Source organism: Lissotriton vulgaris, chromosome 12 (genome assembly GCF_964263255.1).
Source record: "Lissotriton vulgaris chromosome 12, aLisVul1.2, whole genome shotgun sequence".
NCBI lineage: Eukaryota > Metazoa > Chordata > Amphibia > Caudata > Salamandridae > Lissotriton > Lissotriton vulgaris.
In genome coordinates, this window is record NC_141700.1 from 263,408,516 (window position 1) to 263,436,159 (window position 27,644).

The 27,644-nt window shown below is 46.8% G+C and overlaps 1 protein-coding gene across 3 annotated transcripts in view; it reads right to left on the bottom strand.

Moving 5' to 3' along the window:
* Positions 1 to 27,644, bottom strand: part of KATNB1 (katanin regulatory subunit B1) — a 633,244-nt gene that overhangs the window by 400,416 nt on the left and 205,184 nt on the right. For all 3 annotated transcript variants that reach the window (XM_086945006.1, XM_086945005.1, XM_086945004.1), the window contains exon 10: positions 24,694 to 24,809. In XM_086945006.1, the coding sequence (XP_086801132.1) occupies positions 24,694 to 24,809 (116 nt within the window). The remainder of the gene's footprint in view (positions 1 to 24,693; positions 24,810 to 27,644) is intronic.

Below are 27,644 nucleotides of genomic sequence, written 5' to 3' on the forward strand. Positions count from 1 at the left end.
GATAAGGCGCTCTACAAATACAAACACAAATACAAATTATGAAGGCCAAACAGTATTGAATAAGAAAAGGCAAGGTTCAGCATCTTCAAGTGAGTCTCTTTCAACAACCGGGATGTACTTTTTTAGGTTTCGCGCGCTGCTTAGGAGGAGACCTCTAGAAATCGATTCACTTTTTAGGCCAAAAACATGCACGCATTGCATTGCTTTCAATGGCAACGCGTGCACCTTTGGTGATTGCCTTGCGGGAGCGAGCTTTGGCGACATTTGTTTGTAATTAACTTGCAAACAGATGGTGTCCCTGCTCGCTCCCGCAAGGGAAACGCTGTGTGTGCTCTTGGCCGCACTCCCCCCACAGCGCTGGTTTAAAAAGCCACGGTAGGTTTACTTGCTTGTTTGGTAAGCTAGTGTTTTCTGCTTCAAACACTGCTTTGTTGTTTACTTTGCTGTTCATGTTGCAAACCTGTTGGCTGCTTTTAAATTGCACAAAGGCACCTATATATAGCTATGTGCCTTTCGTTAATGGAATGTTTTATTTTATTTTTTTTAATTTAGAAATATCTCTAATTTAGAATCTATTCGCATGACTCTTTTGTTCATTCAGTCTGAGCATTTTCCCCTGATATTTAGATTGCGTACCAAGGCTGCCGGCCACTTTTAAATTGCTCAAAGGCACGAACATATAGCTATGTCTTTTTGTTAATGGAATCATTTTTTATATATATATATATATTTAGAGTAGTCTTCATAATTTGGACTTTATCAGCGTGCCAATTTTGTTTATTACTTTAGATCATTTTGCACCGATATTCGAACCACATTGTGAAACCGCTATGCATTACATTGGCTTACTGTCTCCTTTATTGTTGCACTTTAACTTTTGTTTTGATTTGGGATCCGTAATTGTGACTATCAGCATGTTTCTTTACTTTTACCATCAAAAGCATTCTCACTCTGACATTTAGTCAGGATTTTGAAACAACCCTACACTCAGTCTAGATGCCATCTCCTTTCCAATCTCAACAAGCATTGGCATAGCCAATAGGTCACGCCTTTGGTACCTTATAAGTGTTTAGCCAAAGGCGAGACGTATTGGCTATGCCAATGCTTGTTTTATAAATGCATCAGTCCTGAACATTTTTGAATATTTAGCACATGACTGGTTACTATGAAGATCTGTTGTCCTAAAACGACAGTTTCTGTTTAGAAATATATATTTGAATATATTGGGATGAAGCAATGAAGATTCAACAATGCAGAACAATCTAAGATACTATTGCTAAAATGCCAGATGTACATGTTTCACAATGACATCTCATGAGTCTTGCACTGTATCACGACGCTAAGTTAGTCATAAACCAGTATTGCAGATTTTTTACAATAAGCTAAAGGCACCACAGTGCTGGATTCATGCAGAAGAAACACCCCCTAAACCACCGAGCTGAGCACAAGAGCTAGAGCCCAATCGCCACTAACATTAGGTAGGACTAGCAGCAATAGGACATCATCCTGCAGCCTACAAGTCCCAACACCAAACAAAATATCCCCGACTACAAAGTCATGCCAGCCAAGTCCATTGACACGGTGCCAAGCAGTCTGCAGTAGTACAACTTCATGGGATGCACATAAGGAGAGACCACTGAGTATTATCCGATCCATCTCATTCAGTTTATTGTGCGACAAATTAAAATCATTGAAATGCTGTGGTAAAAGGCATAATGTGCTCATAAAACTTTCAATCAAAAATACAAATACATTACTGGACAACTAGCCACTTTAAAACATAGACATCCTAAAATAAAAACCAGATATTGAGATTTCAATAGTTTGTTAGGCTGTATAAGGTACTGCCCCAACTGACAAGTCTCAAAACTCCTAAACTCTTCTCATTAAAATGGTTTGAAATAATCCAACAATCTTGGGCACGGAAGAATACCTTACCAATTTCAAGTTCAGTGCTAGTCCCAGAAACTTTAAAAAATCTGATAATCAACTGTATTTAAAAGGCAGGCTTCACTTGCATCTTTCATCGTCCGAAGAACCATTCAGATTAAGCAGGCCTAAAAAAAAATGTTATGCACAACAGAAGTAGAGTAGGGCTCACCAAAAATGTGTGTAAGAGATTCAGTTCAGCAATCACAGTCTCTACAGCACTTTCATGACCGAACATTAAGAGATTTCAGTTTGTGGAACTCCAAGCCTTTAACTCAAGGTGGAGCTACACATCCCCAGTACAAAAACCTTATCAGAGGTACACAGACGCTAAAATAAGCACTTCTCTTTCACAACCCTGAGGGCCACCAACAAACACAACACTGAGTAGAACTTGCCAAGCATGATGCCCTGTAATGATCAGTGGTGCTATACTTTAGTGTGCAGGAGCTGTGGTTCCTACCCAGTGTCCGCAACTGCTTAGGAATTTAAATAACTAACACTTTAATGAAGTTTATATAAATTAAACAGCAAAAAGTAAACTAGAAGGCTAACAATTAAGTTAGTATCCTCATATTGATTTCTAAGAGCAGTTCAAGTGCATCCAGTAAGCTATAGTATGGATGATGAGTGGACTCAATTCAATTTAGAAAAGCTCCTCCCATTCCAATTATATATATTTTTTATTTGTAAATGAATTAAATAAACACTTTCACCATTTGTGTACTTGTTCAATCAATGTTTGTTTCTGATTTTGGTGTGATTAGTTTTGCAGTTGAAATCATCGAAAATGCTTAGGTTGGGCTCCCAGTAATGAATCTGTAGTGGCCCCCGAAATCCAGTAGTGGTTAAGTGGGAGTCTACAGAAGTTAAAAGGTTAAGAACCATTGTGCTAGAGGGTCACCTAAGGACCATACATCTATACTGGGTTTTTTGCAAACAGCTTTCGTCAGAAGCATTTACAGTATACATTGGCTTCGATTTTTCTTTACTGCTCTAATGTAGCAACAGTGAAAGATGAAGCTTGAAGCCTATGGTCTGAAGGAAGTTAACGCTCTGACCCCTTATGACCCACAGAGATACAAGTTGCAAGATGCAAGTTGCACCCATGTTCCACCGCCTCCTTGCACTTTAGGGAGGCGATGGAACATGGGTGCAACTTGCATGCAGGAATGTAGATTGTAACTGCAACGGTACACTTGAGATTCACACAGATACATGGCTGATGACAGTACAGGCTGCAGAGGAATGCGGGTGAATTGGACATGCAGGAATGCACTCCAAACACCTTTCCGGTTATCCGGAGATTTACATAGACCCATGACTGATAGTGGATGGTGCACTGTCCCTGCAGAGGTCTTTAACTCGCACAGAGTTGAGAACACCTTTGGAGAATGGGGAAAGAAGGACGCATTGTGGCTGTGGGTTACAGGTATTTTTTGTAATGGAAAAAGTGGAAGAGCACTTCCAAGGGTGGATGAGTGGGATACAGGAAACTAGACATTTTAATAATTTGGATATTAGAGTGGGAGAAGGGAATATAGCCAGAGGGTTTCGCTTTCAGACTGAGAAGAGCGAATATAGCTATGGCATATTGTTAATGGACAGCACAGGAGAAAGTAGGGTGAGTTGAAGGAGATGAGTCAAGATTGCGCATGGTATTCAATACAGGACCAGACCACATTTATACGACCCTTCTAGCCCTGTGCTCTCAGACTGAGCAGGGGAAGAGCACTGGGGGGGCAGGGGGCAAGTACAACATCAGATTTTGGATAGATATTTGTCAATAAAGTGGAGTATTCCACCTCAGGGTACCAAACAGCAACATAGACTAATACAGTGTATCTCCTGTAGCCTAGTTGATGCCACTAAGACCCATCAGTGAAAGATAACCCCTTTATTGAAATGACCCTGTGTAATCCTGTATTTCTCTGACCTCCGATTCAAAGTTTAGGACTTTCCTGAGTGTACCATTTTGGGATCCCTTGGATGAATGGTTGCATGTCATGGCACAGGGAATATCTGTATCGGAAGTACCACCATATTGCAAGGGGCATTGTTTTACACATGTCTAATATACATATATTTGTAAATGTGTAAATAAAAGCATACTATTTGAATTTTAATGTTTTGAAAATGTGTTAATGTATTGTCTTAAATTTGTTTTTCCGATTATGTATACTGTTTGTCTCTTTATGGGGGTAGTAAACCCTCAACTCTACTTTTTAGAGGCAACTCACACAAATCCTATTTTACTATACAAATATATTCATGTGTGGATGTGAGAGTGTATGCACAGTCGCTTTCCCCCCATTTATGCAGTCTGCAATAAACAGTTACACTGATTAGTGCTGATTTTCTATGCAGCTGCGCAGTTTCTCCGTGACAGTTTAAGGAGATGCTACAATGTATTTCGCCAAGTTCATATTTCAAAACATGAAGCAATATTGCACCTTAAGCTGCGTTATCTGGTGCTTCGTGTCAACTATAAAAGCTACGGGACTTGAAGACTTATTTACGTTCGGGACTTATTAAACTGTAGAAAGAAGTGTTAGTGTACATAATTGAATTTTGCGGAATCTCCTTAAAGCCACTTTGATCAGGCATCTCTTGAGCATAGCCATTCATACCTTATGATATCTAGGCCAGAATTTAACATCCCAATTCCACTCATCGTTTTTTTCCTCACATGACTACCTCCCAACAGTCTCTTTTCCTGTAGATAGGAATATCAGAATTGGTCTATGGTGGGAGAAGTCTGTGCTGAATCCATCTCCTCACCTAGATGCACCCAAGAATATTACACATATTCGATCTCTCGAAGGATTGAGAAATCCCTGGACCAAGAGCATCATACGCACTATGATTCACATAGTGGAAACCACTAGAGTACCACACCAGCATGTATTTCTAACCCACAGTAAACAAGGGAACTCCGCTTCTAGCTACTGGAACTGCTATACAGATAAACACACTGACGCATGGAGCCTCATTACTTGCCGGGCGAGCCCAGTCATTCCTGCAACTGGGGAATACAGTTTTTTTTTCCCCGATATATTGAATACCACACCAATCTGGGAATACCTAGCCCAGTTCTACATGGTTTTGGCCCTTTCAATGGAAGTTAAGGGGGCCAAATCAGCACAAATGTTCCACCTCCGTCAAGCAGGATGGGAAGTCGTTTTCTCTCTGCCATGGTGGAGGGGGCTGGGGACTGATGGTAAGGAACTGCTGGTCAAGTTCCAACTCCTAGACCTTTGTCTGCTTCCCCCGTGCTGCAGTGCGGACAGAGGATGAGCGCACCAGTCAGGCCCGGTTGGCTGGGCATGGAATTATCAGGTTGGAGTTTGCAGACCCAATAATTCTGGATTGAAAGCCCCCTGCACCCCTATGATATCATTTCAGGCAACTCGCAATCAAGCAGTGGAGAACTCACCAATGTAGAATTGGTGAGTTCTCCACTGCCTGATTACTAGCCTCACAAAGTTGCAATGAAATACAAAGATATGCTGAGTAGCACCTCATGCTACAAATTCATTGACCCTCCATCAAATGATGTCAGAGACCTGAGAACTGTCTAAGATAATAGCCTCTTAAAGACACATATCCACAGACATCAAACAAAAACTCTTTACTATCATCTCACAAGTTTAGGAATTTTGAATAGTATCCTAATGCAAATGCTACTTACCAGTATGCATCTGTTCTTGGCATGTAGGGCTGCTGACATTCATATCTGTGCATAGATCGCCACCTAGTGTTGGGTCCGGATGATTGCACATTGTTGTCCTGGAAGAGTCTTCGAAGTATCACGAGATAGGTGGCTCCTCCCCTGGACTACAGTGCGCATGGGCATCGCCTCCATCCCCAGATTGTTTTTAGCCATTGGCAGAGATGAAGTGAAGAATGTGAGTGATGACCATGCTATGAGCATATACATATATACTTATGAATGAAGTACTGCAGCTGCTACAGGCGCCGGGGAGGAGGGTGGGCGATATGAATGTCAGCAGCCCTACATGCCAAGAACAGATGCATACTGGTAAGTAGCATTTGCAGTTCGAGGCATGTGGGCTGCTGAATTCATATCTGTGCATAGAATACATAGCAGTCCCTCCATTAGCGGCGGCCGCCCGTGCCAGCTGCAGCAGTCTGAAAAAGTGTTTTTAGAACAGCCTGACCAACAGCTGCCTGCTGTTTGGAATGCACGTCTACACAGTAGTGCTTAGTGAAAGTATGTGTGGTAGACCATGTGGCTGCTCTACAGATATCTTCTAGGGGAATGTTACCTAGGAAAGCCATAGAGGCCCCCAACTTTCTGGTGGAGTGGGCCCTCGGTGGGATAGTTAGAGTGCGCTTAGCTTTAGCATAACAGATTTGAATGCATTTTACTATCCACCTAGCGATCCCAGCTTTGGAGATAGCGTTCCCCTTGTGGTGTGTGGCAAAAGCAACAAAAAGCTGCTTGGTTTTGCGAAAATCTTTTGTCCTGTCTACATAGTACATCAAGGCCCTCTTAACATCAAGGGTGTGGAGCATGCGCTCCGCCAGCGTCTCCGGGTTTTGGAAAAACACCGGCAATTCAATTGTCTGGTTTATGTGGAATTGTGATACCACTTTGGGTAGGAATTTCGGGTTAGTGCGGAGCACCACCCTGTTAGCATGTACCTGGAAGAAAGGTTCTTGGATGGTGAGCGCCTGCAGCTCGCTAACCCTCCGTAGCGATGTAATTGCTACTAAGAACGCAACCTTCCAAGTCAGAAACTGAAGCTCACAAGAGTGCAGTGGCTCAAAGGGAGGACCCATCAGCCTTGTAAGAACCACATTGAGGTTCCATTCTGGAGCTGGTGGGGTCCTTGGTGGAATGACCCTTTTGAGTCCTTCCAGAAAGGCCTTGATAGCAGGGACCTTAAAGAGTGACAGGTGTTGCCTATTCTGGAGGTATGCTGCCATAGCAGACAGGTGAATGCGGATGGAAGAGTACGCCAGATTGCATTGATACAAGTGGAACAGGTAACAAATGATGTTTTGAATGGAAGCATCCAGCGGGTCAATATCGTGGTTAACACAGTAGATGACAAACCTCTTCCATTTAGCCGCATAACAAGCTCTCGTAGTGGGCTTCCTTGCCTCCCGAATGATGTTCATGCAATCGGGAGGAAGATTGAGGTAGCCAAACTCTAGGACTTCAGGAGCCAGATCGCCAGGTTGAGCTGTTGCGGATCTGGGTGCTGAATGTCGCCATGGCTCTGCGTCAGAAGGCTGGGAGTGAGATGAAGCCTTTGATGCGGTACCACGGAGAGTTCCAGAAACGTGGTGTACCACGGCTGGCGAGCCCACGTTGGAGCAACCAGGATGAGAGTCATCGAGTGCTGCCTGAGCTTGCGTGCCACCAGCGGTATCAGAGGTGCTGGGGGCAAAGCGTACGCAAATCTGCCTGACCAGTTCATCCACATCGCATTGCCCTGTGATTGCGGGTGTGGGAACCTGGCGGCGAAGCTTTGGCATTTTGCGTTCTCCTTTGTGGCGAACAGGTCTATCTCTGGATGGCCCCACCTTTGGAAGTACGGTTGGAGTACTGATGGATGTATCTCCCACTCGTGCATTTGATGGCTGTGCCTGCTGAGCAGATCCGCCATTTGATTGTCCTTGCCCGGGAGATGCTCTGCCATGAGGAAGATGTTCCTCTGAATGGCCCACTTCCACATGCTCTGAGCCAGATGAAACAGCTGTGGAGAGTGTGTGCCTCCCTGCTTCTGAATGTAGTACATGGCTGTCATGTTGTCCGTCCGGATCAACACGACCCTGTTGCACAGATGTACTTTGAACGCCTTCAAGGCCATGAAGATCGCCATCAGTTCCAACACATTGATGTGCATCTTCCTTTGCTGTAGTGTCCAGAGTCCCTGCACCGTGTACTGGAGTACATGCGCTCCCCATCCCTGGAGAGAGGCGTCCGTCGTCAAGATAATCTGTGGCACAGGCTCTTGGAATGGTCGGCCCTTGCAAAGGTTGTGTGGGTTCCACCAATGCAGAGAGTTGTATGCCCGACCGCTCACCAACACTAGGTCTGTCAGTTGCCCATGAGCCTGAGTCCACTGACGTGCAAGGCACTCCTGAAGCGGACGCATATGTAGTCTCGCGTGCGGGACAATGGAGATGCAGGAGGCCATCATGCCTATCAACTGCATGAACACCCTCGCCGGAAGCGAGTGTTGAGGTCTGAACCGCTGGATCAGCGCCTGGATACTGGCGATTCTCACTGAATTTGGCTGCGCAGTGGCTGCCAGAGTGTTTATTGTCGCGCCCAGATACTGTCGCACGTGGGCGGGCTGAAGATGGGACTTTGGATAGTTCAGAGAGAATCCCAGATCGTGCAGGAGATGAATGGTGCGTGACACATGGTCGACGCACTGTTGTTCTGTCCTCGCCTGAATGAGCCAGTCGTCCAGGTAGGGAAAGACGTGGACGTTCTGGCGACGGAGATGCGCCGCCACAGTCGCTAGGCACTTTGTAAATACCCTTGGCGCCGTGGTGACCCCGAACGGCAGAACCCTGAACTGGTAATGCTGGTCTAAAATCGTGAATCTGAGATACTTTCTGTGGGAAGGATGCAGGGGGATATGAAAATAGGCATCTTTCAGATCCAGCGTAGCCAGAAAGTCCCCCTGCTGAAGCAGGGGAAGCACCTGCTGCAACGTGAGCATATGGAAGTGCTCCGAGAGGATGTACCAGTTTAGGGGCCTGAGGTCCAGGATTGGCCTGAGGGATCCGTCCTTTTTGGGGATCAGAAAATACAGGGAGTAAACCCCTGTTCCCCGCTCTTGTAATGGAACGAGCTCTATCGCCCCTTTTTGCAGCATGACTAGAACTTCTTGCTGCAACAAGGTCAAGTGCTCGCCTGACATAGGACGGCTCCTTGGGGGTATGTCCGGTGGAATGGACGTAAGCTCTAGACAGTACCCGTACTGGATAAGAGACCTCACCCACCTGTCCGTGGGGATGGACTTCCACGCCGGCAGGAACTGCTGGAGTCTCCCCCCGACCGGTGTTGTATGGTCGGGGGGCAGTGACAAGACGTCACTGTTTGTTGGTGGTGGTGGACCTGGAGCTATTGTTTCCACGTCCCCTGCCCTTGACGTTCTTGCCTCTGTAACCACCTCTACCCTTGTTGTTGTACGAGGCTTGGGTGTTACTTTTGTAATATTGTGCGGACTGCGATGCCTGACCCCTTGAGGTGCCTCTGGAAGTGGAGCGGCGAAAGGAACCACTCCGAAACTGCTGACTTTGTAAGGCCCCCATAGACTTGGCAGTTTCCGTATCTTTTTTCATTTTTTCCAGGGTCGCGTCCACCTCAGGGCCAAACAGGTGGTCAGGGTTAACTGTTTGATTCAGTATTGTAGTTTGGATGTCGGGTTTGAACCCTGAAATTCTAAGCCAGGCATGGCGTCTAAGCAACACACTGGTATTGATAGCCCTGGAGGCTGTTTCTGCCACATCCAGTGCACATTTGATGGATGCATTCGTAATGAGTTTTCCTTCCTGAATCAGCATCTCCCCTGCCTCCTTGTATTGGTCAGGCAAGTGTTGCAGTATGGCCTCTAAGGTGTCATAATGGGCCCTATCATAACGTGCAAGCAGGGCTTGTGTGTTAGATATTCTCCAGATATTAGCTGCCTGTGCAGCAATCCGTTTGCCGGAGGCCTCAAAGATCTTCGACTCTTTGTCTGGGGGAGGAGCGTCACCAGTAGTTTGAGAGTTCGCCCTCTTCCGAGCGTTGGAAACCACCAAGGAGTCCAATGGCAAGTGTCCCCTGATATATGTAGGATCCGTGGGTGCTGCCTTATATTTCCTGTCGATGCGAGGGTTGACCACACGCGCCCGGGTGGGCTCCTTGAAGACCTCCGTTGCATGTTTAAGCACCCCTTTAAGCATCGGCAGAGTTTTGACTGACTTTTCAGCTACAGAGAAAGTGTCAAACAAGAAGTCCACATCCACGGGGTCCGAGTGCAGCTCGACGTCGTGGTTAGCCGCAGCTCTCTCGATCAGAGCGTTAAAGGCCGCTGAGTCCTCCGTCGGAGACGTTTTCGCCGCAAACAGTTGGGCGTCCTGGCCCGACTACGGGTCATCTGGGTCGCCTCCGGCTGACCAAGGTTCGTGCTCCTCCTCCGGATCCGAGTACGCCGGATAGTTGTACTCGGCGTCTTCCTCGTCCGCATCGCCTGCGGCGGAATGTGTTGGCGAGTGTCCTAGGGCTTGTGGGGACACAGGTTCCACCAGCGGCGAAGATTCCGCAGAGTCCCTTTTGTTTTTGAGAGGGATCTTAAAATGTTCCAACGCCGGCTCCGTCGTGATCTTCCTCTTGAGGTATTGGCGTCGATGATTACCTCACGACGTTCCTCCTCAGCAAGCGGTTGGAGCCGAAGCTTCGACACCACCAAGGCAGCTTTCGGTGCCAATACCTCCTTCGAGGGTCCGCCTTGTTTCGGCGCGAAGGCCTTCGGTGCCGACTTGGGAGGAAGGGTGTAACGGATAGGCGTTTGCTCCTTCGCAGGCTTAGGCGTGAGCTTAGGCGTCACAGTGCCCGGGGCGGGAACCACACTGTCTTTTCGTATCCGCTGCAGGGATTCCGCCACCTTTTTCGTCAAGGCCGGAGAGGGCTTGACCGTCTCGAGCGACTTCTCAGCGTCGAGAGCCTGATCACCCGCTGGCACCTTCTTCGGGGCCGACGCCCCATGCCCATGTGCGTCGTCGCCCTGACGCTTCTTCGGAGCGGGTCCATGTGCGTCGTCGCCCTGACGCCTCTTCGGAGCCGTCTTCGGGTCCACAACCCTTTTCGGAGCCGACGCGGCCGCGTCGGACGATTTCGCCTTTGGCACCGACCCCGAGGGCTTCGGGTCGGCCATCTTGGCGTGGCTCTTTGAGTCGGCCATTTTGATCTTCTTGGAAGTTGACGCCTCCAGAACTTTCTGCACCAGCGCAACTTTCAGTTTCGGTTTCGCATCCGAGGGTGCGTGACCAGTTGGCTTCACTTTCGTTTTCTTCAACGTAAGTGGCGGCTCATAAATGTCCGTGACCGGGCCTGGAGGCGGGGACGCAGGACTCAGAATTAGATCTTGGGTAAGGCCCGGAGGCGATCCCTCGACCTGGGCCGTATGAAGGGGAATAACCCCTGAGTCTGTTTGGGGATGCTCCTCCTCCGAGCTATCCCCCATAGTGGCAAAAGCCTGATCGTCGTCCCCTACCTCGTCGGTGACTTCGTCAAAGTTCTCCTCACCCGCGTCGTAGGTCTCCCCCTCGGACGCGGGGCTAGAGCCCGAACCTTGCCCGTCGTCTTCTCCCTCGACAGATTCTTGGAATATGTCGTCTGGTGGGGGCGCCGCAGTCGATAACCTAGCCTGGAGCCTATGGGCCCGACGAATCTTCAAAGTCTTCTTGCACCGGAATTTCGAACACGCCATGCAGCTGTCTTCGTGGTGATCCGGTGACAAGCATGTATTGCACACAGGGTGCACGTCGAGGTGTGAATATTTGGAGTTACACACCGGGCACTTCTTAAACGGAGTTCGCTCCATAGCAAAGTGTAGTGTAGGCCCGTCCGCGCCGAAAGCACGTGGAAGGGCAGCAAGAGATGGGAGCTGAGAGTCAGAAAAGAAACTCGTACGCAACTATACCGACGCCCAGCCTAAAGACCTTTTGGTCTCGATTAGAAGTTGAACAACTATCGGTTCCGACAGAGGGAACCGAAACACATCCGAACCCAATGGCGGAAAAAAACAATCTGGGGATGGAGGCGATGCCCATGCGCACTGTAGTCCAGGGGAGGAGCCACCTATCTCGTGATACTTCGAAGACTCTTCCAGGACAACAATGTGCAATCATCCGGACCCAACACTAGGTGGCGATCTATGCACAGATATGAATTCAGCAGCCCACATGCCTCGAACCCGCATGCAACTGCGGACTGGGTCAAAATAATAGGTAGTGTTAAGTAGCCAGTATCTGTAGGAAACTGGGTTTTTGTTCCAGTTGTCCCCCCACTTTCTTCCCCCTTTTTAGCTGCTGAATGCTGGTTTTAGACTTGGACAGTGCACGGAGGCCTGCTAACCAGACCTCAGTTCAAGTGCTCCTTCCTTAAAAAAAAAAAGTGATGACTGGCTGTTCTACAACAGGCAAAGAACTTAGTACCCCAGTAAATGCCTAGTAAATGGTACTCCTGGTACCTAGGGCATGAGTACTAAAGAGGGTCCCTATGGGGTGCAGCATATCTTATGCCACCCTAAGGGACCCACACACAAATTCCACACAGACTACCACTGCAGACTGCGTCACCTGTGCCATACCAAATACACTATATGGGCTATATGCAAGTCACCCCTACCAAACGCCTTAAATCCTTATGGCAGGGTGCATTATAACACGCGAGGACATATCTGCATGAGCAGACATGCCCCTGTAATGTCCAGTTCGACTGCTGGATATTAAAAGTGAGCAGGGAAGCCATCTAAGGTATGTACTGGACACTGGTCAAAACGAGTTGCCCAGTTACATAATGGTTTCACTGAAACCTATGGTGTTTGGTACACCTCATATTAATAAACCCACAGTGATTCTAGCGTTTATTAATTCCTGCACCATGAAAGTACCTTTGAGGTACCCCCTGAAACCTACTAGTTCTCTAGTGTGCTGGCTGACTGATCCTGCCCCGCCTGGCACAACAGATGAGTTTCTGATCCCCTAGGAGGTGAGAGCCATGCTCTCAGAGTTCAGAAACAATGGCTTCTCTGGCAGAAGGTGTTTGCACCTATTCCAGCAGGATGGCTAGTAAATTAGCATGTCAAGGCAGGGAGCTTCAAAGAGCACACCGTCTAAAATATAGAAGCCTGGCTTCCCCAGACTTGAGAGATGACACCCCCCCTGAGACCCTTTAGGCACCAGGACAGGTGGAAAAGTAGCTATGCAATAAGGCGCGTTTCACCTCCAGACTAGTCACACCTCCACAGTGGGCTACCTAAATTGAACACAAAAAGTACGATTTCACCATCTTGGTTGTGGTGGAATTAGGAACTCTGGGACAGGGTGATGCCCACTCCCCACATGAAGTGGTCATCTAGGGGGTGTAGTGATGCCAGGGATAAGTAGCCCGTTGGCTACTACACCTCACTTCCCTTAGTACCCCTAGATTTAGTATTTAGGTGGCCCCCTGACACGAGGAAATCCGATTCAAATACTGGGAACCCAGGACCAAGGAAGAAGGACCAAAGAGAGTGAAAACTGAAGACCTGCACCAAAGATTGGCACAAAACCCTGCCAGGCTGCTTGCACTTCGACAATCTCTTGACCAACTTCACCAAATGCTGGACACCCTTCCCAAAACCCTTGGAGGACTGCCCAACCCTCAACATCCGGGAAAGATCTCCATTGAAGTAGAGGAGCTGCTCCCCTGCAGGGACCCCAAAGCATCTGCCGGTCCACAGTATTGCTAGCCATCGGGCTCACCCAACCATTAGCGCATCAAGAGAAAGATCTGTGTGCTCCAGGAGGTCAGATCCGTCTCCTTGCCAAGTTTGCAGATACCAGAAACCCCAGGATCTACCCAGCACCAATACCCGGGGTACCGGAGCAGTTGCAGCAACCAAGGCCTGTTGGTGGTCCAGTCCGAACTCCAACACAAAGCCAGACCTATTGCTGAGGGACGTCAGGATCCATCAGGCCAGCACAGGGAGTGGCCCTGCTGCCCTATTTCTCCTCCTTACCAAGTCATCAAGACACAGAGTTGGTCTATGACTGATCGTGACCCGATCCCTCAAAGCACCCCTGCACCACCCCCAAATGCCTGAGCCCGAGGAAGGTGATGGTGCCAATGTGGTCCAGAAAGCCTCAAGAGCTGAGCCTCCCGCTTGGGTTTGGCAAGACTGGTCCCCCAGTTGCCACCTGCAGCCTCTTTCTGCAGGAACACAGAACCGCAAGAGACTACGGAGACGTGAGCCCGTCAGACAATGCCCCATTGCACACGAGCCCCGAACCGGAGAGGACCAACGGTGTCCCTGTATGCCCAACCCTGCTTGCAGCCTCTTTTGACAGGTACCGTTCGCCAATGACTTTCAATGGGTCACCAGACGTTGAAAAGCAGCTCTGCACCCGCATGCCCTAGAGCAGACCGAGGTGATCTATGGTTAAGCCTTGGACCGTGCCCCATACTAACCTTAAGTCAGGTAGAACAGTCGCGCAAGTCGTTGCCAAGTGACCCCATGTAGTATGTTTTTTCCCCTATAGAAAAACATTATCACTTAAAAGTTGCAATACAGAGCATTTTCTAAGTCTTGAAAAATCACTAGCTCGAAAAAGTACTTACTTGATTACGATGATCTTGGTGTCTAAATTCATATAAACATTTGTGTTATTTTTATAACTTGGTGTCAGATTTCTTTGTGAGTGTGCGTTTTACCTAATGACTGTGTGTACGATAAATGCTTAACGCTATCCTCTAATAAGCCTCCTCTAATAAGCTTAAACTGCGTGGCCACACTACCACAAAATAGAGCATTTGGGATTAATAATATAACCCTTGAAACCAGTAAGGCTTGCCTGGACTCTCTGCACATGGTACCTCATTTTGGTGAACTTTATAAATAGATCGCTTCCTACAATATCCATTCAAGGTGATAAGAAAAGGGAAAATGTTACTTACCCTGTAGCATCTGTTTGTGGCATGTAGTGCTGCAGATTAACATGCTGTGAATCCTCCTGCAATCTAGTGAGTGGAAGGTGTCTTTTTTCTTAGAAGGCTTTCGAGTCACAAGGTATAGTGACTATCGATTGCTGGTAATGCGCATGCGCATCGGCTCCAATATTAGATTGTTTTTTGCACTGCAAAGCGCAAGGATGTAGATGGAGCACAGAGACACAGAATAAGATGACCATGCAAAGGAAGCTTAAAGATAAAAGAATATTACCTGGAACATCTAAAGGCTTCCAGGGAAGAGGCTGGGTGCATGCAGCTCTACAGCTCTGCATTCCAATCAATCAATCAATCAATCACTGCATTTCTAAAGCGCGCTACATACCCGTGAGGGTCTCAAGGCACTGGGAGGGGGTGGGGTGGGGTGTGTGTGGGGGGTCTGCTACTGATCGAAGAGCCAGGTCTCGAGAAGTCTTCTGAAGGCCAGTAGGTCCTGGGTCTGTTGTAGGCTGGTAGGGAGAGCGTTCCAGGTCTCGGCGACAAGGTAGGAGATGGATCTGCCTCTGGCGGTGGTTCCGGATACGAGGAACTGAGGCTAGGGTGAGGCTGGCCGAGCGGAGGCTGCGGGTGGGGGTGTGGAAGCTGAGTCGGTCATTGAGGTATGTAGGTCCGGTGTTGTGAAGCGCTTTGAGTGCGTGGATGAGGAGTTTGACGGTGATCCTCACTGTTGACGGGGAGCCACTGTAGGCCTCTCAGATGGGGTGTGATGTGGCTGCGTCGGGGAACGTCAAGGACCAGTCATGCCGAGGCGTTCTGGATTCGTTGTAGTCGTCTCAGAAGCTTGGTTGTTGTTCTTGAGTAGAGGGCGTTCCCGTAGTCGAGTCTGCTGGTGACAAGGGCCTGGGTGACTGTTTTTCTTGTGTCGGGGGGAATCCATTTGAAGATCCTGCGGAGCATTCAGAGGGTGTTGAAGCAGGTCGCGGAGACGGCGTTGACTTGTTTGGTCATTGAGAGGGCGGGGTCGAGGATGACCCCCAGGTTGCATGCGTGGTCGGTGGGTTCTGGGGCGGTGCCTAGCGATGTGGGCTACCAGGAATCGTCCCAGGCTGATGGGGTGGGTCCGAGGATGAGGACCTCTGTTTTGTCTGAATTCCTGCTTGATTGTGCAGATAGCTGGCCTAGGTACTGGAATGGAGCAGGCCTGTTTGATGGGGCAGGCAGGGCCGGACTGGGAACCCAAAGTAGCCTTGGTAATTTTGCCGCACCGGCTCCCACACCCACCAGGAATGGGGTGGAAGGGGGCAAGTATCAAGCACTACTGCTTAAAACCGGTCCCCAGTGCTGGTGCTTTTGTTACTGAGGGCCGATATTGCAGCTTCGCTGCAAAACTGCCCCCAGTAACAAAACTATTCCCTAGTGCTCCAAAACCGATCCCAACCCCTCCCGCCTCCCAGGCAAACACCCAATGCCTGCTAAGGCCAGTCCAGCCAGGGGATGGGCATCGTATTGGTGACTGGCGTACAATTGTTGTGTTATGTTCAAAATGAGGAAGTGCAGTGCAGAGCATCTGCAACCTCGACAAAGCTACACTAATATATATTAGGAAACCTGGGCAACTGGCCTCATTCCACAGTGCCATTGAACCTCTTCTTTCCTAACTAACAACACAGCTGCAGCTCAGGGAGATCTTAAGGACTATGAGCGCCCTAGGCCAAACGTATTTTGGGGGCACCTGTTCTGAATAGATTGAATGTATTATCCTATTTCAGCTTTTTCATGAAATCTTTGGCCAGGCCATTGACAGTGCACATAAACACTCGTCCAAATTATAAAGTTGTTACATCGAATATTCAGGGATAGTGACGTGTGTTTTTAATAATGTAACATAGCAGCAGCTCAAAAATATTACTGCAAATAATCTCTGTGACACCCTCCCATTTCTTATATGCGAGGTCCTGTTTTGATGTAAAATAAACTTTTTTATGGATGTTGCATGAAACATAAATGCAACATTTCTCTGCAAAATGTCTGTAGTAGACTGTCACACATCACTCACATTAAAAATAAATTGAAGGGAAACATTATTCAACAATCTGTTTAAGCATTATTAAAGGTCATCAGGGAAACACCTTATGCAGAACAGAGCTCGCTCTATCAGGGGCTTCCCTGAAAGGCTGGGGTACTGGGCCAGAGCCCACTTTGCCCATGCCTTAAAATTTCTGTCAACACAGTCAGCTCACTCGAGGATAAGCTCCGGGCACTGGGCATGCCTCAGGCTGAGGCGTAGACAGTCAGTCCCACATAGGTCATAGCTGGCAGTCAGAGCTTTATAGTGTTATATTTCAAAAACTACTCATTCTAACGCCCGATGCGTGGTATTTGGCATAGTTGTGTATGTACGATTTAGCCAGTTTCATATAAATAGCTTGCAACTGTCCTTATCCCCGATATTGGACAACAATTGCTCAGAAAAGTTAAGATAGTTTCTGCGGAAATAGACAGCACAGCCCAAACACTGATGTTAGGATATGTAGCAGAGGTGTTGCGCAGCTAATATTACTAGTGAAGTATAGGCCAGGTAAAATATAGATGTAGGGTTCTGCCTCAAAAGTTCAAGAAAAGTGGAGATACATATGCAGGTGCTTGTCGTGAAATGGCAGCAACACGCGCGCAATATTGCAACAGATTAGAGCCGGATCCAATGATGGGGCCCGTTAAGCAACAATTTGGCGGATAGTATGAAAGCTGAAGCAGGCCCCACTTGAACAAATGTGGATTTTTCTTAATATCTGTTATCTTTGTCTGCCTTTGAGGTATGATGTTTGATATAAAAAATAACCTAGGTAAAAAAAAGAGTGGTGCTGCTCATGCACTCTCAACTTCTGACAGGCACTTGAAAGTTTAACTACCATACCTCAGCCCTTACGTGTCTTAGCCGGCACCATTTGAAAGTCAAAATCAAATCACAAAGCTCAGCACACAATATAGTGTATGTCTCGCACTCATCCAAGCATCACTGAAGCCAGCTGTCGCTAATTCTAGAAATTTCCAAGTTTGGACTATGCGCAAGCATGATCCGTGTTTTTCAGACGCGGTGGAAACAGTTCACAAAGCCCTGCCTACCGATCCTTACGCTTGCAGCACTCCCTTAACATTCTGAAAACACCTAAATAAATTCTGCCTCTGAATTTTTTTCTAAATGAATTTATTTGCGTTATCTTGCTATTAAGGATCACTGCCTTTCTATCTCCTTGATGAATCCGCTCCTCTGCCCGATTCCCTGTAGTTGTCAACATTTACTGAGTCTGTTTAAGCGTCTTTTTTGTTCTCTTTCCTTTTGATACGCATCTCTTCTTTTTCACCATGCAAGTCCAAAAGCAGACGTGTGCTTTACATGTCGTTCTTTTGTACTTGCTGCATTTATTTCCTTAATAGAGCATGGCTGCGATCTGATTGTGGGCATTTGGGAAAGTATTCCTGTTAATTGCAGCACTGTCATGCGCTGCAATTAACAAATATTTTCACAATGGCCAACAATCAGGCCGCAGTTGTCCTCCATTAAGAAAAGATATGCCTCAAGTCCAAAAGAACGGCGTTTAAAGCACATGTCGTGCTTTTGGACTTGCTGCATTTCTTCTCTTAAAGGAGTGAGGCTGCGGACTGACTGTGGGCCATTGTGAAAATATTTATGTTAATTGCGGCGCATGTCCCTGCTGCAATTAACAAATATTTTTCCGAAGGTCCACAAACAGCCCCCAGCTGTGCTTCATTAAGAAGAAAATGCAGCAAGTGCAGGAGCTACCACAACCAGGAAATTACCATATTTCACGCTGCTCAAGTTTTCAAAGCGGCGGCGTGAATGCTCGTCCGGGATGTGATGTGGGTGTGTGCTCCCCACACAGCACTGCGTGCTCGGGGAACAGACATGCGGACGCGCACCCTACTGGGAACACTGCCCACAAGTTTTTGCTTCCTTTTTCCTGGTCCGGTCCGGAAGGTGTTGAAGCAATTCCTCCATTTAATCTTAATGGTGTCCTATCATACCGGGAGAATAAATCTGCAGAACTGGCGATATGCCAATCCGTAGCAGACTGGCTAGCAACGTGTTTCCCTGCCACGCTTACCTTCTTACTCTTCATGTCAGGCGGGGGGTGCATCATCCATGCCCTTGGGATTAGGCACACTTTCGGGCACTGTATATCACCACTAACAATGGAGCTGATGCCCATGTGCATTACCAGCAATAGGTGGCGTCACTATACCTCTTGGAGTATGCACAGCATGTGTATCTACAGCTACACATGCCACAAACATATGATTACTACTAAAACAGCATGTTTCATACCTTTATCACAAAACAACTTCAATTTTGCATGGAAAAGAAAATGTTCATTTCTTGTGATCAATTGCAGCAGAGAACAAGCATTGGAAATGCAATAGGTCTCGCAGTAGTAAAGTTTGAGCTATAGGTGTTATTTTTTTTTTTTTTTTTTTATTTATGTGTTGTTTTTTCTAAATAGCTAAATTAATAGCTTTCTTCTTTACAAAGCCAATAGTTATAATTTTTGTAAATGTGACACCTCTAGCATTTGTAAAGCAACATGTTTTGTATTAACGGGACTTATATGTGACTTATATGTATTGATATAAAAAAAATCAATGGCTTTAAAAAACAATTAATAATTAATACGTAAATAAAATGGATTTTAATTTATATTGCCAATAGCTTAAAGTTTATTAAATATATTTAGTGAAGATGCTGTGGTTGCGCTGAGTGAGGGTGAGTGAGGGGTTGAGGGTGAGTGAGGGGTTGAGGGTGAGGGTGGGTGAGGGTGAGTAAGGGTGAGGGAGGGTGAGTAAGGGTGAGTGAGGGTGAGTGAGGGTGAGTAAGGGTGAGTGAGGGTGAGTGAGGGTGAGTAAGGGTGAGTGAGGGTGAGTGAGGGTGAGTGAGGGTGAGTAAGGGTGAGTAAGGGTGAGTGAGGGTGAGTGAGGGTGAGTGAGGGTGAGTGAGGGTGAGTGAGGGTGAGTGAGGGTGAGTGAGGGTGAGTGAGGGTGAGTGAGGGTGAGTGAGGGTGAGGGAGGGTGAGGGAGGGTGAGGGAGGGTGAGGGAGGGTGAGGGAGGGTGAGGGAGGTTGAGGGAGGGTGAGGGAGGTTGAGGGAGGGTGAGGGAGGTTGAGGGAGGGTGAGGGAGGGTGAGGGGTTGAGGGTGAGTGAGGGTGAGGGGTTGAGGGTGAGTGAGGGTGAGGGTTTGAGGGTGAGTGAGGGTGAGGGTGAGTGAGGGTTTGAGGGTGAGTGAGGGTGAGGGTGAGTGAGGGTGAGGGTGAGGGTGAGTGAGGGTGAGGGTGAGTGAGGGTGAGGGGTTGAGGGTGAGTGAGGGTGAGTGAGGATGAGGTGTTGAGGGTGGGTGAGGGTGAGTGAGGGTGAGGGTGAGTGAGGATGAGGTGTTGAGGGTGGGTGAGGGTGAGTGAGGGTGAGTGAGGGTGAGGGTGAGTGAGGGTGAGTGTGAGTGAGGGTGAGTGTGAGTGAGGGTGAGTGAGGGTGAGGGGTTGAGGGTGAGTGAGGGTGAGGGGTTGAGGGTGAGTGAGGGTGAGGGGTTGAGGGTGAGTGAGGGTGAGGGGTTGAGGGTGAGTGAGGGTGAGGGGTTGAGGGTGGGTGAGGGTGAGTGAGGGTGAGGGGTTGAGGGTGAGTGAGAGTGAGGGGTTGAGGGTGAGGGGTTGAGGGTGAGTGAGAGTGAGGGGTTGAGGGTGAGGGGTTGAGGGTGAGTGAGGGTGAGGGGTTGAGGGTGAGTGAGGGTGAGGGTGAGTGAGGGGTTGAGGGTGAGTGAGGGTGAGGGGCTGAGGGTGAGTGAGGGTGAGTGAGGGTGAGGGTGAGTGAGGGTGAGTGAGGGTGAGTGAGGGTGAGGGGTTGAGGGTGAGTGAGGGTGAGTGAGGGTGAGTGAGGGTGAGTGAGGGTGAGTGAGGGTGAGTGAGTGAGGGTGAGGGGTTGAGGGTGAGTGAGGGTGAGGGGTTGAGGGTGAGGGGTTGAGGGTGGGTGAGGGTGAGGGTGAGTGAGGGTGAGGGGTTGAGGGTGAGTGAGGATGGGTGAGTGAGGGTGAGTGAGGGTGGGTGAGGGTGGGTGAGGGTGAGGGCATTCACATGTACTGCGCGTGGGTGTCCTTCCTTTCCTGGAAATGCTAACTTTACTGTCTTAAAAGAAAGTGAAAGCAAAGCAGACTAAAGATCGAACAGAGATCGTCGGGGACTTTCCACTTCGACGCAAGTAGGGAAACAGTCAGCATGCTTAAATAATGCATTAATCTTGTTTTGAGTCAGTTATATTGTATCTCAGAAGTTGCTGGTCACGTTTAAAGGAACTTCAGTTCAGTAATTTCATTTCCTCCGTTAGCAACCCTACTCATGATTTGTACTCTTACTCTCCTCAGCTTCACCAGGAACTGTAGCATTTTTCTGTACGGGGGCAGGCGAAAGGAACACGGGCATGGTTGCTGGTGTGTACGCACAAAAACAACTTGTGAGCCTTCTTCTTTGAGCTCCGGGTGAGCCGGTGCGGTCGATGGACTCGCAGTTATGTAACCCCGTGGGTGCAAAGTCTCCCATCCCGCTAAGTGCTTTTGGGATTACTTTGGTGTTTGAGGCATTTCGTGCTCAAGCCTCCTTAACGTTCCATAAAAGCTGTCCAGGCTTAATCAATTTAGGCGTGTTACAGTACATGGATTGAGGATTTTACGTGGTAGAGAATATTCAAAACGCAGCGATGTATTTTTTGTGGTGGGGATACAAATGCTGTGCAGAGATAACGGGCAGCTTTAGCTGTGCTTGGGCAGACTTGTAGGTTCTAATAAAGTACATATAGTTCGATGGGTGGCTGCCTGCAGGCAATGTGGTCAGAGTGCTGGTCTCTTTCTTGGCTGCGGTAGACCAGGTTATAGTGCTGCACCTCGGTTATAGATTTTTGTGAGCAACGACCTTTTTCACAGGAGTTGTCAAAATGTAAACACTTAAGGAGCTGGACATGGACTGAACAATGCCTGCTAAACTGAGACGGAGGAAAAACCAAGAGTCCTACCATCAAGAAAAAGAATCTGACATAGTTATCAAATGAAATCTATCTAAATGAAGCCACAAGCGTGTGGCAGTCATAATGAAAGCTTGTGGGAGGTCCCCGGGATGTCAGCATACTGAAACACAAAGACATTCTGATCGGGAGGTGAGACGTTTCCACACATACGCGCTCGTGGGGAGGACCAATACAGGATGTTACACTTCTTGTAAATGTACAGTAGCAGTGACAACAATACAACTAAGTGGATCCTGGCGCTTACGAAACACGAAAACATCTGAATAAAAAGACACGGTTATTCACATAAGTCACCGAATAAAACAAACCCAGCCTACCCAAAGACCACACTTTAGCACAAGGAAAAAGTATGGGACAAAGACAGTAAGGAATGATACGAACAATGTTAAGAAAAACAACTTCTATCTCAGGGAAAATCTACACGCCTAGCATTAGTGCTGTTCTGATGGTGGAGAATTGAAAAGGCAATTAACACATTGTCGCGCACGTGCCTACCAGAGAAAAGCGGTAAGAATCAAAAATACGAGCTAATGCCAGTCACTGTCGAACTATCTTAGTTTGTGTCCTCCTTCTTTGGCAACCGAGTTAAAAGCATTCCAATACCCTTTGGTGCAGGGCCTATATATTTTATAGTTAAATAAAACAAGACAGTACTATGGTAAAGAGTAAATAAAATAGGGTAAAACGCATAGTATACATTTAGCTAAGATACTAAGCTGCTGCTATGAAGACAAATAACTAAATAGTGCTGCCATCAATCAACATAATACAAAATAAAACAATTCCAACAGTACAGACGATACACAGTGTAGTGTCTAATAGGGTCTAAGAGGGACAGGCATATTGCCAGGCAAGATTTGGACCATAAGAGCACCATCCTAGCACTCATTCTGAGCACTATCCGCGACGGTTAACGAAGATCTGTTTGCAAAGAACGAAACTGAGAGAGGAAAAAATAATATATCACATCCCACGGAACCATTACTGTAAAGGGCAAAAGTCGATGGTGATTGCAAAACAGTTCAAAAACCTCTTAACGGTTAAAAGTGCGTATCCCCGTAAAAGGTTGATTTAATTTTTTCGTCTAAAATAGGGAGCACTGTGTGTTGTTAGGAGGGCATTGCTGTGGGGAGGGGGGAGGAGAAATGCGACATGGCGGGGAGGGGGCGGAGCGGGGGAGAGGGTGTTAAGCAGCAGGGTACAGACGGCTGAGGGAACAGACGGCGAACAGAGGGCGGGCAGGGGAGGGGGCGGAGCGGGGAGGGGGTGTGAAAGCAGCAGGGGCACTCATTCTGAGCACTATCCGCGACGGTTAACGAAGATCTGTTTGCAAAGAACGAAACAGAGAGGAAAAAATAATATATCACATCCCACGGAACCATTACTGTAAAGGGCAAAAGTCGATGGTGATTGCAAAACAGTTCAAAAACCTCTTAACAGTTAAAAGTGCGTATCCCCGTAAAAGGTTGATTTAATTTTTTCGTCTAAAATAGGGAGCACTGTGTGTTGTTAGGAGGGCATTGCTGTGGGGAGGGGGGAGGAGAAATGAGTCTCGGCCGGAGCAGGGGGCGGAGCAGGGAGAGCGGGCTTTGAAATGCACTTCACACGGCCGGCCGGTCGTGAAACTGAAAGCATGGCCGGCCGGCCGTGAAAGCCTTTGATGCCGCAGGGGGTGGAGCGGCACCAGCTGGGAGAGTAGGCAAGGCAGGCGGCTGGGGGCATGTGCACGCGCTTTTAAGCTCAATGCGCATGCGCATTGAGCTTAAAAGTCTCGGGCACTGCAAGGAATCGCCACGATTCCTTGCAAGTTGGACAAAGAGTGGATAAGCCCCCATAGTCTCGCATGCGCATCGACAGGCGAGACCTAAAAAAGGTGGGATGCATCACAATCAGGAGTTACTGGGTCTACCCGGTACAAAAAAGAGGAAAACCACATGCCCACAAAAAAACAAAAGTAAACAGAAAAATAAATAGAAACATAATTAATAATACATGCTAGGCTCAGTTAGCAATTTTCTAATAGCAACCTGCCATTTCAGCCAATGGCAGAAAAACAACTGGCCTTATCAATTTAAGTATTTTCAAGACCAAACATTGAGACTATTTTCATGTGTTAAGTGGTAAAAGCTTCTACAGGTAAAGAGTATCATACAAGAAAAGGTTCTCAGCTGTGGAACTTCAAATTTGTTTTTAATGTCGTTGGTGCTTTAAATATAAACTGAAGGGAGTCATCTTTAGTATTAGTCCTACATCGACATCAAACCAACAATTCGCCAAACTAAAACCTCAGATACACCACCCACATACAGCATCTGAACCATTTACTGCATTTTCAGTTGTCCCCTTCACCTCACTTCCCATTAATCTCTGCCAGGTCTATTTCCAAACTTTGTAAGTCATTTACAGTCGTCCATCAACCCTAGGAGCCTGCTTTTTTCTTGTTCAACACCCCCTTCACTTCCTTCTTGTTTTACCAAGGTCTTAATATTTCACTTTTATTGTTACACTGCCTTTTCATCTAGGATTGCTAATCAACCAGTGGTCTCAAGCACCAACTCCTCATCTCCACCTACTTCAGTGCCTCCTAGAATGGTTCAAGCCCTTATTTCTCTTCTCTCTGGGCTCTAAGTACTTCCTAAACTAGAAGCAGCTAATATACACCCAGGACTGTTAGATACATGTCAGATTTTTAGGATAATCACAAACTATTCCCATCTAGATTAATTTATGGAAAGTTATTCAAGACTTACATGGTGAAAATATGTATGGTTATGATCTTGTGGTCTTGTAGAGGACACAAAGTACCTAAACACTCTTCTCATCATCTGGTTCCATCTCATTTGAATCACTTCAAAGAATTTGATAATACATTGGGCACCATTCACCCAGGTTCAAACTTGTACCCTCTAGACTCCGACAGATCCCTTCCCTTAATTGTTCTTAAGAAGGATCACTATTTCCCTCATTTCCCATTTCCCTTCACGTTGATTCCTCCCAGTCTCTACCTATCAGAGCTGCCAGAAGCGAGAAGAAATTCATTTGGATGGAACTCCACAATGTTAACCGGTCCAGTATGTTCTGCAAAGTCTGCCAAAATCTTGCCCATTGTCAGGTCCCAGAGCTGAAAGACAAAGTGAGAGCTAGGTATACTCAATCCAGAAACGGTGATGTGCAAGTACTCATGGGTTACTATTCACAAAAGCAGTAACAACATTTTTACCCATATAACAACACGGTAAGGTAATTACAAAATCATCAGTAAAATTATTTACTTTAACAATCCTAAACGTAAAGTGTACCAAGGAGTCTAGCCTTCAATTAAAACAACAGAAATGCAGGTTCCTAAAAAAAGGTGTCTTGTTGGGACAAGAAGACAACTAAAGAGTGGAATAGGTTTCCAAAGGAGGAGCCCATACCCCAAGTACATAATTGTTTTGAAGATTGAAGTTCTTTGTCAAGTTACAGCATTTATCTAAATATAAGGATGTAATGGCCTCTGGACATGATCACCCAATCCCTGAAGTTCTTCTCTGAACATATCCTCTGTCTGAAAGCTGTAGACTCAAACACAGGCAGCCTAGTTCAAATGTTTTAATTTTATTTAAAGGTGTTGCTCACTGTTGTAGTGCCTAGATATCGCACTGTATGTAAATTTATACAGCGCTTAGACATTGAAGAGCTTTACAGCAATTAATATGCTACTCCGGAACCCAAGGTTAGCATTTAATGCAATAGTTATTTTTATTGGTTATTGGGAATATTCTTGCACAGCCAATGAAATCATTCCATTGATTCCCTCCAGTTTCTTTGTGATATATTAGATTATTAGGAGTTATGTATGATCATTTGTGGGGGCTATGTGAGGTATTGTTAAGTTAATTGGTATGGTTTCAAAGGCAGAGACGTTGTGGTCTAAGACATTAAGTCTTCGCAATTCGCAAACATACAATAAGTGAGATGAAGGGAGACAGGCATGTGACTTAAAGTAGGCGGTCTTCAAAGAGAGAAGGAGGGAGGCAAGGAGGCTGTCACTCAAAAGAAAGACGAGAGAAACAATTGAAAGGTTAAGCCAAGGTCAGATTTTCATGCAGGGTTTTAGAATGTAGTGGGAGGAGGCTTTTTGGATGTATCTGAGGACGTAACCCTCTATTGGGATAGAAATGCTCCTTGTATGCTATAAGGGTGTGTGGTATCCAGACTTATTTTGGCATCACACTAACTTGATGGACGTACAGAGGCCTAGGCCTTTCCAATTTAGTTCCAGGACCTGTCCTGTGACCTGGAGAGGTACACCCATTGAACCCTCAGACTGGACATAGGGCCAATGTCCTTATACATAATGGGTGGTGGCAGCATATTGTGTTGTATTATAAGTTTAGTTAAGCATATCTTTTTAACTGTGTCAGCTAGTATGTGGCCTACTAGCTACTTTTGTTTAAAATTCTGCTGTAATGTTGAAAACCCAGACCATTGCAATGACATCCGTGTTAGTAGAAAGTGTGTGAGCGTGTATAGTATGCTTGTAGAACATACACTATGTGTGTATGTGAGGCCGAGTATTGAAACATAATGGTTACTTACCAGTAGGAGTAGGTTTGCAGCTTGAAGAATTTTCTGGTTTCACATGCTGTGCATTATTCCACCATCTAGTGGTTGAGTTCTGAAAAGTCCCCCAAAGTCGCTCCCTTTTTTTCCCCCAGTAAGTGTCATTGTTGACCATTTGGGTTTAAAACCCGGATGGTCTGACACAAGACTTATGGTTCGGAAATCTCTTGACGCAGTCGCCATCTTCAGATTCTTTCTTTTGGGGTTGGTTGTATTCTCTTGAGTCCAGTTTGTAAATACACCTCTACCGTAGGAGGTGAGTGAATCACCTATGAATCTAGAAAAATCTTCAAGCTGCAAAACTACTACTACCAGTAAACGACCATTTTGTTGCAGGAATCTTTTCTGGAATCACATGCTGTGAACTGCTTAAAGAGCGGTTTTCCTTTATGTGAATTGGGTAGGTTCTTTGGAGTGTGTATTTGCAAACAAATGTTTCAGTACTCTTTGTTCCCCTTCTGCTTCTCTGTTGATCTTAATTTTCATGGCAGCAGTGTTTTGTTTAGGTATGTAATAATTACCATGTCGGCGTTGCACAAATGACTTTGAATGCTACGATGCCTAAGAAGGTGAGTGTTGCTCCTTTTTTCCTCATTGAATGCGCCTTTGGCTTATCTGAAAGGGTTACTCCCCCTGCCTTATGACAGTATTGTATTGCTTGTACTTACAATCTTGCAAATGTTCCCTTGGTGACTGGGAGTCCTCTCCTAGCGTGTGTGAAGGATACAAAGAACTGTTCTCCTTTCCTGATGTCCTTTGTTTTCTCCAAATAGTACATAATCGCCCTTTGTAAATCCAACAAGTGCAATGCTCTCTCTGCTTGCATTTTAGGCTGTTAAAAAAGGCTATTAGGTGAATCGCTTAGTTAACATGGAATTTTGAGACCTCTTTAGGGGCGAATCTTGGGTTTGTTCTCATGACTACCTTGTCCTGTGTATCAGTAGCTATGGCTCTTGAGTGGTAAGTGAGGTGCTTGTATTTCACCTACCCTCCTAAACGAGGTGATAGCAAAGAGGAAGGCAGTTTTTAGGGTTAGAAACTCAGTTGTGCATCTCGCATTGGGTCAAGGGTGAAGTCGTCCATTGTGTAAGCACCACATTTAAGGTCCATGTAGGCATTGGCACACTTCTTGGGGGTACCATTTTCTTCACTCCTTCTAAGAAAAGCATCCCCACTGGTGCGGTAAAGAAACGTCTACCCAGTGTGCATCTTGTGCATGCTACAATGGCTGCCAAGTGGACTTCATACATGCGTCTGAGAGCTGTTGGCATAAAAGATGTGTAGGGTATCTAATGACTGTGACCTTCCATGTCCAGTCTCTTTTCCTCAGGACAGTTACACCATAGTTGGA